This window comes from Mustelus asterias, chromosome 7 (assembly GCF_964213995.1).
Source record: "Mustelus asterias chromosome 7, sMusAst1.hap1.1, whole genome shotgun sequence".
Lineage (NCBI taxonomy): Eukaryota > Metazoa > Chordata > Chondrichthyes > Carcharhiniformes > Triakidae > Mustelus > Mustelus asterias.
The window spans coordinates 14495602-14509268 of record NC_135807.1 but is presented as its reverse complement, the minus strand read 5'-3'; the positions used below and the strand labels follow the sequence as shown (position 1 = coordinate 14509268).

Here is a 13667-nt window from a genome sequence, read left to right as displayed (position 1 = left end):
CTGAGTCCGTGTCACTGAATCCTGAACTGAGTCCGTGTCACTGAATCCTGAACTGAGTCCGTGTCACTGAATCCTGAACTGAGTCCGTGTCACTGATCCTGAACTGAGTCCGTGTCACTGAATCCTGAACTGAGTCCGTGTCCCTGAATCCTGAACTGAGTCCGTGTCCCTGAATCCTGAACTGAGTCCGTGTCACTGAATCCTGAACTGAGTCCCTGTCCTTGAATCCCGAACTGAGTCCCTGTCACTGAATCCTGAACTGAGTCCGTGTCCCTGAATCCTGAACTGAGTCCCTGTCACTGAATCCTGAACTGAGTCCCTGTCACTGAATCCCGAACTGAGTCCGTGTCACTGAATCCTGAACTGAGTCCGTGTCACTGAATCCCGAACTGAGTCCCTGTCACTGAATCCTGAACTGAGTCCAAGTCACTGAATCTCGAACTGAGTCCGTGTCACTGATCCTGAACTGAGTCCGTGTCCCTGAATCCTGAACTGAGTCCGTGTCACTGATCCTGAACTGAGTCCGTGTCCCTGAATCCTGAACTGAGTCCGTGTCCCTGAATCCTGAACTGAGTCCGTGTCCCTGAATCCTGAACTGAGTCCATGTCCCAGAATCCTGAACTGTGCCCGTGTCCCTGAATCCTGAACTGAGTCCGTGTCCCTGAATCCTGAACTGAGTCCGTGTCACTGAATCCTGAACTGAGTCCGTGTCACTGAATCCTGAACTGAGTCCGTGTTACTGAATCCTGAACTGAGTCCATGTCCCAGAATCCCGAACTGAGTCCGTGTCACTGAATCCCGAACTGAGTCCATGTCCCTGAATCCCGAACTGAGTCCCTGTCACTGAATCCTGAACTGAGTCCCTGTCACTGAATCCTGAACTGTGTCCGTGTCCCTGAATCCCGAACTGAGTCCCTGTCACTGAATCCTGAACTGAGTCCGTGTCACTGAATCCTGAACTGAGTCCGTGTCCCTGAATCCTGAACTGAGTCCGTGTCCCTGAATCCTGAACTGAGTCCATGTCCCAGAATCCTGAACTGAGTCCGTGTCCCTGAATCCTGAACTGAGTCCGTGTCCCTGAATCCTGAACTGAGTCCGTGTCACTGAATCCTGAACTGAGTCCGTGTTACTGAATCCTGAACTGAGTCCATGTCCCAGAATCCCGAACTGAGTCCGTGTCACTGAATCCCGAACTGAGTCCCTGTCACTGAATCCCGAACTGAGTCCGTGTCCCTGAATCCCGAACTGAGTCCCTGTCACTGAATCCTGAACTGAGTCCCTGTCACTGAATCCTGAACTGAGTCCCTGTCACTGAATCCTGAACTGAGTCCGTGTCCCTGAATCCCGAACTGAGTCCCTGTCACTGAATCCTGAACTGAGTCCGTGTCACTGAATCCTGAACTGAGTCCCTGTCACTGAATCCTGAACTGAGTCCGTGTCCCTGAATCCTGAACTGAGTCCCTGTCACTGATCCTGAACTGAGTCCGTGTCCCTGAATCCCAAACTGAGTCCGTGTCACTGAATCCTGAACTGAGTCCGTGTCACTGAATCCTGAACTGAGCCCCTGTCACTGAATCCCGAACTGAGTCCCTGTCACTGAATCCTGAACTGAGTCCCTGTCACTGAATCCTGAACTGAGTCCCTGTCACTGAATCCCGAACTGAGTCCGTGTCACTGAATCCTGAACTGAGTCCGTGTCCCTGAATCCCGAACTGAGTCCGTGTCACTGAATCCTGAACTGAGTCCGTGTCACTGAATCCTGAACTGAGCCCCTGTCACTGAATCCCGAACTGAATCCCTGTCACTGAATCCTGAACTGAGTCCCTGTCACTGAATCCTGAACTGAGTCCCTGTCACTGAATCCCGAACTGAGTCCGTGTCACTGAATCCTGAACTGAGTCCGTGTCCCTGAATCCTGAACTGAGTCCCTGTCACTGAATCCTGAACTGAGTCCAAGTCACTGAATCTCGAACTGAGTCCGTGTCACTGAATCCTGAACTGAGTCCGTGTCACTGAATCCTGAACTGAGTCCGTGTCACTGAATCCTGAACTGAGTCCGTGTCACTGAATCCTGAACTGAGCCCCTGTCACTGAATCCCGAACTGAGTCCCTGTCACTGAATCCTGAACTGAGTCCCTGTCACTGGATCCTGAACTGAGTCCAAGTCACTGAATCTCGAACTGAGTCTGTGTCACTGAATCCTGAACTGAGTCCGTGTCACTGAATCCTGAACTGAGTCCGTGTCACTGAATCCTGAACTGAGTCCGTGTCCCTGAATCCTGAACTGAGTCCGTGTCCCTGAATCCTGAACTGAGTCCGTGTCCCTGAATCCTGAACTGAGTCCATGTCCCAGAATCCTGAACTGAGCCCGTGTCCCTGAATCCTGAACTGAGTCCGTGTCCCAGAATCCTGAACTGAGTCCGTGTCACTGAATCCTGAACTGAGTCCGTGTCACTGAATCCTGAACTGAGTCCATGTCCCAGAATCCCGAACTGAGTCCGTGTCACTGAATCCCGAACTGAGTCCCTGTCACTGAATCCCGAACTGAGTCCGTGTCCCTGAATCCCGAACTGAGTCCCTGTCACTGAATCCTGAACTGAGTCCCTGTCACTGAATCCTGAACTGAGTCCGTGTCCCTGAATCCTGAACTGAGTCCCTGTCACTGAATCCTGAACTGAGTCCGTGTCACTGAATCCTGAACTGAGTCCGTGTCCCTGAATCCTGAACTGAGTCCGTGTCCCTGAATCCTGAACTGAGTCCATGTCCCAGAATCCTGAACTGAGTCCGTGTCCCTGAATCCTGAACTGAGTCCGTGTCCCTGAATCCTGAACTGAGTCCGTGTCACTGAATCCTGAACTGAGTCCGTGTCACTGAATCCTGAACTGAGTCCATGTCCCAGAATCCCGAACTGAGTCCGTGTCACTGAATCCCGAACTGAGTCCGTGTCACTGAATCCCGAACTGAGTCCGTGTCCCTGAATCCCGAACTGAGTCCCTGTCACTGAATCCTGAACTGAGTCCCTGTCTCTGAATCCTGAACTGAGTCCCTGTCACTGAATCCTGAACTGAGTCCGTGTCCCTGAATCCCGAACTGAGTCCCTGTCACTGAATCCTGAACTGAGTCCGTGTCACTGAATCCTGAACTGAGTCCCTGTCACTGAATTCTGAACTGAGTCCGTGTCCCTGAATCCTGAACTGAGTCCCTGTCACTGATCCTGAACTGAGTCCGTGTCCCTGAATCCCGAACTGAGTCCGTGTCACTGAATCCTGAACTGAGTCCGTGTCACTGAATCCTGAACTGAGCCCCTGTCACTGAATCCCGAACTGAGTCCCTGTCACTGAATCCTGAACTGAGTCCGTGTCACTGAATCCTGAACTGAGTCCCTGTCACTGAATCCTGAACTGAGTCCCTGTCACTGAATCCTGAACTGAGTCCGTGTCACTGAATCCTGAACTGAGTCCCTGTCACTGATCCTGAACTGAGTCCGTGTCCCTGAATCCCGAACTGAGTCCGTGTCACTGAATCCTGAACTGAGTCCGTGTCACTGAATCCTGAACTGAGTCCCTGTCACTGAATCCTGAACTGAGTCCGTGTCACTGAATCCTGAACTGAGTCCCTGTCACTGAATCCTGAACTGAGTCCCTGTCACTGAATCCTGAACTGAGTCCCTGTCACTGATCCTGAACTGAGTCCGTGTCCCTGAATCCTGAACTGAGTCCGTGTCACTGAATCCTACTCCTGACGTTTCAGAGAACTTAAAAAGATGGGCCAAGAATTTCATCCTCATGGTGGGAATCGGGATAATTCCTGAGCCTGATCCCACCCATTCCACCTCGGGAGAAAGCATCCAGAGGAACACGGTTTTCATTGGGGGGGATGGGTGTGAGCTATAGTCAAACCAGCTGACCTGGGAAGAAGATCGGGAGCAGTTACTGGGGCTGGTGGGTACAGAAACAGGCTGGTTAAAGGACCCACCTCAATGCGTCATCCCAAACAGAAAGGATCTGACTTCTCATATCGCCTGTACTCCCTGTGCCTCACACTTGCCATTTCGTGCCCCCCAAACAACCTTCATGGCCCTTTATGCCCTCCATGCCAAACTATGCCCACCCAAACAACTCTGATGGCCCCTCGTGCCCCAATCCCAAGCTACGTCCCCATCCAACCCCCATGACCATTCATGCCCCTATGACAAGCTATGGCACTTCCATGCCCATTCATTCATTATATGCCTCATCAAACCAATGCACCCTACGGTGACAGGAGGATGTGTAAATAAATCACTCATTGATAAGCATTAACTCCGTTGAGAAAAATTCCTTACTACAGCCCCATGAAAGTGTCAATCATCCAGACCCTTCAGAATATCAATATCATTGGAAACCACTTCTTGTTGTGTAGATATACATTTATAAAATGCATTCCTTTGATGGGATGTGGGCATTACTGGCTGGGTCAACATTTGTTCTCCGTCCACAATTGCCCTTGAACTCTGTGATTTGCTAGACCATTTCAGAGGGCATTAAAGGGCATAATATTATGGGAGCTTGCGCATGCCAGTGGGAGAGAGACTGCAGCCAGAGTGAGGGTATTGGAGATTCAGCCAGAGTGAGGGTATCGGAGATTCAGCCAGAGTGAGGGTATCGGAGATTCAGCCAGAGTGAGGGTATCGGAAATTTGGAGCTGAGTGGGAATTTGGTGCTGAGGGGCAAGAGGTGCTCATTTTCAAGAGGTGGACCTGCGAGGGAGAATCGAGGGCAAGTGAGAGGTTGAAAGAAATCGAACCATGACTTCACTCTAACCTTGGAGCTATTTAACCCTTTTGTCGGGTGTTAGGTGGGTCTCTTGCCCATTACCCAATGGAGATCCTCAAGTGGGCAATTAACACACCCCAATGCCACTCTGATTTAACAGGGGTCGGCTGTACGTTTGTATTGTTTTGTTTTATGTTAAATAAATTTTGTTACGTCTTTACAGAGAGATATTCACCTTGCGAGTTTTGAATTTGAGTTAGGACATAATTGGCCACCTCGAAATTTCCCCACAACAGTTTCATAGAAAGATATAGATATAGAAACCCTACAGTGCAGAAGGAGGCCATTCGGCCCATCGAGTCTGCACCGACCACAATCCCACCCAGGCCCTACCCCCACATATTTACCCGCTAATCCCGCTAACCTACGCATCTCAGGACTCTAAGGGGCAATTTTTAACCTGGCCAATCAACCTAACCCGCACATCTTTGGACTGCTTTGGGTCCCACTCCCTGCCAAACTAGTCTAAATCCTCCCGAGTGGTTCCAGCAGAGTTCCCCTCCAGTTCAGGTGTAACCCGGTAGGAAAGCTGGCTGGTGTACCTGTAAATTAGGGCACTGAGCCATCCCAGCTCCTACTGCCACTTCACAGACGCCAGGGAGGTATTGGGTGGGTCTCTTGCCCATTACCCAATGGAGATCCTCAAGTGGGCAATTAACACACCCCAATGCCACTCTGATTTAATGGGCAGTGGGAGAGTCTGGCACTCAATGTGCACCTGCTAGCTTTAACCCTACTGGCTAGTTAAAGGAGGAGGGGGGGGATAGGTGCCACTCGCTGGCCTTCGTTGCCAATCGGAGGCTCCGCCCCACACATTTTGCTTACTCATATCCACCATGCAGCCCTGCCCTGTCCAAAATGTTCCCCCTCCCCCCCCAATGTCCCCCATTCCCCCCTCAATGTCAGCCTAGCCCAGCAAGATCCAGAAGACTCCTGAATATCCACATCCATCACTCAACCTTGATCCATCAGTGGAGTGCTTCAATGCATTCCTCGGACTACCTGCAGTACCGGCACTGGCCACCGTTCATGTCGGCACTGCCGCTGTGCAGAGATCCTAGCCTCTGATACATAGAATCAGAGAAATCAGAGAATCCCTACAGTGCAGAAGGAGGCCATTCAGCCCATTGAGTCTGCACCGACAATAATCTCACCTGGCGCTGTGAGGCAATAATGTTAACCACTGTGCCATGCTGCTGCCTACGACTGGCAGCTTTTTGAGACAGGGCGTCCACCTGGCGATGGACAGAAAGTCCTGCCTCAGACTAATTAAAGGGCCATTGTTTGAAAAATTAAAGTGGGTGTGCCGGTTAAGCAGAGTTGGGGGAGCCCTATCTCAGTATTCCGGTTCACTAATGTCCTTCAGGGAAGGAAATCTGCCGTCCTTATCTGGTCTGGCCTACATGTGACTCCAAAGCCACAGCAATGTGGTTGACTCTCAACTGCCCTCAGGCAACTAGAGATGGGTAACAAATGCTGGCCAGCGACGCCCAAGTCCCATGAATGAATAATAAAAAAAATTTGATCCAACCCAAAGTCACTGTGGGTGAGATTTTAACTCAGTCAAAACCAATTCACTTACATGATGTTATAATCAGACCCTGCACAGTCCTACTCTGAAATGAATTGGAATCCCAATCTTAATGGACGCTGCTTTTCTAGCCAGACTGATTGCTTGTCTCAAGGTGGCCATTTGCCTGAACCACTCAGTACAGCCATTGCTGGGTGAACTGTGGTGGTGTGAGCATCTAAAATGGTTCAATTACTGACCAAAACTCATGAGCAAGATGACCATGTGAGGACGGTCTCCTTGCATCATCAAACAATGCGACTGCACCCCAAGGTGCAGCGAGTCAGGCATTAGAAAATGAAGATTGGTTGAGGGTGATTGGAGGCGAGAGTGATCCGCAGCAACCTCCCATTTTAGCGTTCTCCTTTTCTCCACTGACCCTTGTCTGAATATGAATGCTGTCAGCAGCCAATTGGGCCCAAAACAGGCTTTAGGCCTCAGATTTGAATCACAGAATAGAATCCCGACAGTGCAGAAAGAGGCCATTCAGCCCATCAAGCCTGCACCGACAACAATCCCACCCAGACCCTATCCCTGTAACCTTTTATATTTACCCTGAGCTGAAAAAGGGGCTGAGGAGAGCTAGGAGGGGACATGAGAAGTCCTTGGCGGGTCGGATCAAGGAAAACCCCAAGGCTTTTTACTCTTATGTGAGGAATAAAAGAATGACCAGGGTGAGGTTAGGGCCGGTCAAGGACAGTGGTGGGAACTTGTGTATGGAATCAGTAGAGATAGGCGAGGTGATGAATGAATACTTTTCTTCAATGTTCACCAAGGAGAGGGGCCATGTTTTTCAGGAAGAGAAGGTGTTACAGGCTAATAGGCTGGAGGAAATAGATGTTCGGAGGGAGGATGTATTGGCAGTTTTGAATAAACTGAAGGTCGATAAGTCCCCTGGGCCTGATGAAATGTATCCTAGGATTCTTTGGGAGGCGAGGGATGAGATTGCAGAGCCTTTGGCTTTGATCTTTGGGTCCTCGCTGTCCACGGGGATGGTGCCAGAGGACTGGAGAGTGGCAAATGTTGTTCCTCTGTTTAAGAAAGGGAATAGAAATGACCCTGGTAATTATAGACCGGTTAGTCTGACTTCGGTGGTTGGTAAATTGATGGAAAAGGTCCTTAGGGATGGGATTTACGACCATTTAGAAAGATGCGGATTAATCCGGGATAGTCAGCACGGATTTGTGAAGGGCAAATCGTGCCTCACAAATTTGATAGAATTTTTTGAGGAGGTAACTAGGTGTGTTGATGAAGGTAGGGCGGTTGATGTCATATACATGGATTTTAGTAAGGCGTTTGATAAGGTCCCCCATGGTCGGCTTATGATGAAAGTAAGGAGGTGTGGGATAGAGGGAAAGTTGGCCGATTGGATAGGTAACTGGCTATCTGATCGAAGACAGAGGGTGGTGGTGGATGGAAAATTTTCGGACTGGAGGCAGGTTGCTAGCGGAGTGCCGCAGGGATCGGTGCTTGGTCCTCTGCTCTTTGTGATTTTTATTAATGACTTAGAGGAGGGGGCTGAAGGGTGGATCAGTAAATTTGCTGATGACACCAAGATTGGTGGAGTAGTGGATGAGGTGGAGGGCTGTTGTAGGCTGCAAAGAGACATAGATAGGATGCAAAGCTGGGCTGAAAAATGGCAAATGGAGTTTAACCCTGATAAATGTGAGGTGATTCATTTTGGTCGGACTAATTTAAATGTGGATTACAGGGTCAAAGGTAGGGTTCTGAAGACTGTGGAGGAACAGAGAGATCTTGGGGTCCATATCCACAGATCTCTAAAGGTTGCCACTCAAGTGGATAGAGCTGTGAAGAAGGCATATAGTGTGTTAGCTTTTATTAACAGGGGGTTGGAGTTTAAGAGCCGTGGGGTTATGCTGCAACTGTACAGGACCTTGGTGAGACCGCATTTGGACTATTGCGTGCAGTTCTGGTCACCTCACTATAAGAAGGATGTGGAAGCGCTGGAGAGAGTGCAGAGGAGATTTACCAGGATGCTGCCTGGTTTGGAGTGTCGGTCTTATGAGGAAAGGTTGAGGGAGCTGGGGCTGTTCTCTCTGGAGCGGAGGAGGCTGAGGGGAGACTTAATAGAGGTTTATAAAATGATGAAGGGGATAGATCGAGTGAACGTTCAAAGACTATTTCCTCGGGTGGATGGAGCTATTACAAGGGGGCATAACTATAGGGTTCATGGTGGGAGATATAGGAAGGATATCAGAGGTAGGTTCTTCACGCAGAGAGTGGTTGGGGTGTGGAATGGACTGCCTGCAGTGATAGTGGAGTCAGACACTTTAGGAACATTTAAGCGGTTATTGGATAGGCACATGGAGCACACCAGGATGGTAGGGAGTGGGATAGCTTGATCTTGGTTTCAGATGAAGGTCGGCACAACATCGTGGGCCGAAGGGCCTGTTCTGTGCTGTACTGTTCTATGTTCTATGTTCTAATCCCCCTGATACTCATGGACAATTTATCATGGCCAATCCGCCTAACTCGCACATCTTTGGAGTGCGGGAGGAAACCGGAGCACCCGGAGGAAACCCACGCAGACACGGGGGGAACGTGCAAACCCCACACAGACAGTGACCCAAGCCGGGAATCGAACTTGGGTCCCTGGAGGCTGTGAGGCAGCAATGCTAATCACAGTGCCACCGTGCCACCCCTTAAGAATATCTCACCCCAGATGGGACTTAACCCACAACCCCTGGCTCTGGAGGCCAGTGCCTTATCCATTAGGCCACTGGGGCTGTGCACAGACAATGGACTGCTTCAAGTTGGTGCGACAGACTCCCTAATCAAAACATCACATACACATCACGGAGTAGACACTTCACACCATATTGGAACATACAGCACCTGTTCAAAAGGAAGGTAGATGGCTTAGTGGTATTATCGCTAGACTATTAACCCAGAAACTCAGCTAATGCTCTGGGGTCCCGGGTTCGTATCCCACCTTGGCAGATGGCAGAATTTGAATTCATTTTAAAAAAATCTGGAATTAAGAACCTACTAACGACCACAAAACCATTGGCGACTATTGGAAAAACCCATCGGGTTCACTAACGTCCCTTAGGGGCGGCACAGTGGTTAGCACTGCTGCCTCACAGCGCCAGGGACAGCACTGCTGCCTCACAGCGCCAGGGACCCGGGTTCCAATTCTGGCCCTGGGTCACTGTGTGTGTGGAGTTTGCACATTCTCCCTGTGTCTACATGGATTTCCTCTGGATGCTCCGGTTTCCTCCCACACTCCAAGATGTGCAGGTTAGGTGGACTGACCATGGTAAATTGTCCCTTAGTGTCCCAAGACGTGTAGGTTAGGGGAATTAACGGGATAAATATGTGTGGGTTACGGGCCTGGGTAAGACGCTCTGTTGGAGAGTCGATGTACACTCAATGGGCCAAATGGCCTCCTTCTGCACTTTAGGGATTCTATAAAACATTTTAAAAACGGGTTCTGTGGTAATCCAGTTTCTAGGTTGGGGTGTCTGTCAATGGGTTATTTGATGCCCCCACCTAGAGTTTGAAGAGGGGAATGGAACAAGGGGGAAAAGTGCAAAAAGTTGTTAAAATCTCGCCAACCTGGAGGGAGCAAATTTCTCACAGGACTAAACGAACCTTTCCCTTCTTCAGGGCAGTGTAGACATCTTTGTATTGCTGGTACTTCTCTAGTTCCGCTTTCACCAAGACCTGTCGGATGTGCATCACTTCCTCCACAGTCAGTGCCAGACACTCCACAGGGTAACAGAACTCCTCCTGTAACACAACGACCACATTAGCTGCTAACAATTTCCTCTCACATTCCAGTATCCAGTTAGTAAATTCATGCACATGTATTTTTGGAGCAGAAATGATCGAAAATAAGATCAGGAAAGATGGATAACAAATACACAGGCACCACTCATTGCCTCAGAGGGGAACATGTACATAAATGCAGAAGGGATATTCAGAAACTTTAGCATGAATTTCCACTGAGGTTCAATCGGAGATGTCAAAGGTTTTCCAATTTTCAAGATGGGAGTTTAAGCACGATATCAGCTACCTTCCCAAGTCATGTTTAATAATGGAGATACCATATAAGCCAGGCCTCTGTAATGTTGACACACATTGAAGGATAAATCGTACCTTTAAAATATAAGGTCTATTTTATTTAGGAGCTGGCAGGTCAGAACCACAATAAAGGAAACCTTGAAACTTTTAGCTATCCTCCTTGTCCTTCTAACTCGGTTTCCTTTCAATGTTAGATGTTTTCATTTAAATATCCACTCTGCACCAGGTCAAAATCCTTTGGAAAAATAAAGTTTTGGATGGAATCTGCCTCTTGCCACATCTACATTCATTGTATTGAATCCAAGGCTAGAATTAAGGAGAAGTTCACTAATTCTAATTAGTACACTACCAGAAAGATCTGGAGGCTTTGGAGCAGGTTCAGACAAGATTTACCAGGACGTTGCCTGGTAGGGAGGGCATTAGCTATGAGGAGAGGTTGGAGAAACTTGGTTTGTTCTCACTGGAACAATGGAGGTTGAGGGGTGACCAGATAGAAATCTACAAGATTATGATAGACATGGACAGAGTGGATAGTCAGAAGCTTTTTCCTAGGGTGGAAGAGTCAATTACCAGGCGGCATAGGTATAAGGTGCAATGGGCAAGGTTTAAAGATATACAAGGCAAGGTTTTTACACAGAGGGTGGTGGGTGCCTGGAACTCACTGCCGGGGGAGGTAGTGGAAGCAGATACAACAGTGACTTTTAAGGGGCGTCTTGACAAATACATGAATAGAATGGGAATGGAAGGATATGGTCCCTGGAAGGGTAGGGGGTTTTAGTTCAGTCGGGCAGCATAGTCGGTGCAGGCTTGGAGGGCCAAAGGGCCTGTTCCTGTGCTGTAATTTTCTTTGTTCTTTGTACTTTTTATAGCCTTCTCTGATTCATAACTAATAGATGGGGAGGCAATGGCCTAGTGGTATCTGGACTATAAATCCAAAAACTCAGCTAATGTTTTGGGGACCCGGGTTCGAATCCCGCCACGGCAGATGGTGGAATTTGAATTCAATAAAAAATATCTGGAATTAAGAATCTACTGATGACCATGAAACCATTGTCGATTGTTGGAAAAACCCACCTGGTTCACTAATGTCCTTTAGAGGAGGAAATCTGCCGTCCTTACCCGGTCTGGCCTACATGTGACTCCAGAGCTACAGCAATGTGGTTGACTCTCAACTGCCCTCCAAGGGCAACCAGGGATGAACAATAATGCTGGCCAGCCAGCGATGCCCATGTCCCATGAATGAATACACAGCAAAAAACTATATTTATATAGCACCTTTAATGTAATAAAATGTCCCATGCCACGTAACAGGAATATTTTAAAGTAAAGAATATCAAGTCACCTAAGGAGATATTAGGTCAGATGACCAAACTGGCTTGGTCAAAGTAAGGAATGTCTTAAAAGAGGGAAGTGAGGGAGAGAGGTGTATGAGATGGTGCCATGAAGAAAGCAACAGCTAACTATGGGCTCCCGAAGCACCTAGATAATTCAGAAAAGGCGTAAGGCTTGAACACATCTGAGCTCTGACGAAGGGTCATCTTAACTCAAAACATTGGCTCTATTCTCTCTCCACAGATGCTGTCAGACCTGCTGAGATTTTCCAGCATTTTCTGTTTTTGTGTTACTCATATTCTGTTTTTTTTGCAAAGAACAGTCCCTGTGTACGAATGCTTCTAAGCAAACATAAATGTATCACGTTAAGGGCTTAAGTGATTATCCGAAAGCACAGTCAACTTGCCAACCAATCAGCACCCTTTTACCCTGTAGTACAATATCCCACACTCAGAAAGGCAGAGGGTCGTGAAGAAACGGAGAAAAGGCATTGCTAAAGATTGCTAATTGCATCATTTCCACAATGTGATTGGTGTTTCATTTCTTTAACTGTTAACAGGAGGGCGAGAAATCAAGTTTCAAATTCTGAAAGTGGTTGTAAGCCTCAAAATAACTCCACGCTTTGCCCAGCGAGAGTTAAAGAGCTCTGGTCTCTTTTCCTGAATTGCATGTTATATTTAACGCAAAAAGAAGTGAAATTTAAAAACAAACCTTTCCAAATCACCCTTTCACCAGGAAGAACATTATTGAGATTAATAAAATCTGAACATTAGGGACCCATCACCTTAGTTACAACAATTCCAATTTACCACAAAACCCAAGCAGAGAAGTTGACTATCGGAAGGTGTAGTTCAGTGGTTAATTTCTTGGCCTACTACAGTGCTTAGAGCAAAAAGCACATTTATCATAGGATCCCGACAGTGCAGAAAGAGCCCATTCGGCCCATCAAGCTGACACTGACAATAATCCCACCCAGACCCTATCCCCACAACCCCTCAAATTTACCCTACTAATTTCCCTAACATCAAGGGTCAATTTAGCATGGCCAATCAACCTAACTCGCACATCTTTGGAGGAAACCGGAGCACCCGGAGGAAACCCACACAGACACGGGGAGAACGTGCAGACTCTACACCGACAGTGGCCCAAGGTTGGAATTGAATCCTGGTCCCTGACGCTGTGAGGCAGCAGCGCTAACCACTGTGCCACCATGAAAAATGATTGATATGATCTAAACCACTCATCATCTCACCCTCCAGTGAGTTAAAACAGTAAAGAAAAAAATAAAATCATTGTCAATCAGAAATGTTGGGGTCACCAAAGCGGATAGCAGCGATCTATCTGGCATTGCTGCTGAGAGGGAAGCGAGGATGATTCTTTCAAAGGAGTATTTCGGAGAGGACAATATGGCAAACCTTTGGTGTTTTCCACCTGTTGGTATAGACTCCCTCACACAGAAAATACACAGCCCCCACCAAACCAAACATGGCGGCTTCCAGCGGGTAAGAGCTGAGCATGGTGACCGTTTGCATAGTTGGGATAAACAGTTGGAGGTTGATCCGAGGTAATAAACTGCTTAGCCTGGACACCTGGACAACAGATAGATGGTTATGATGGCAAATTGCACGCGGATTCTCCCGCAAACAAACAAACTGCAATTCTTATTTCTAAGAAAAATCATATATTTTCAAATGACTATAGGAACACAGATATATAGAAATACAAAAGAAATACAGAACATATTCTGTGTCAAAAATGACGATAGCAACACAGATATATAGAAATATGAAAGAAAAACAGAAGATGCAGGGAAAGAAAAACTCAGCGGATCTGGGAGTATCTGTGGAAGGAGAGAAACAGATAATACTTCACAAGAACTTTCCAATATCTTATGATGTAACCAG

General features: G+C 47.9%; 1 protein-coding gene across 3 annotated transcripts in view; it reads right to left on the bottom strand.

Annotated features, from left to right (window-relative positions):
* LOC144495572 (protein spire homolog 1-like) overlaps positions 1 to 13667 on the bottom strand; it is a 266677-nt gene that overhangs the window by 33706 nt on the left and 219304 nt on the right. For 2 of the 3 annotated variants that reach the window (XM_078215700.1, XM_078215701.1), the window contains exon 13: positions 10000 to 10137. In XM_078215700.1, coding sequence (XP_078071826.1) covers positions 10000 to 10137 — 138 coding nt within the window. Of the gene's footprint in view, positions 1 to 9999; positions 10138 to 13178; positions 13353 to 13667 lie in introns of all 3 variants that reach the window. The other variant, XM_078215699.1, reaches the window with a different exon arrangement.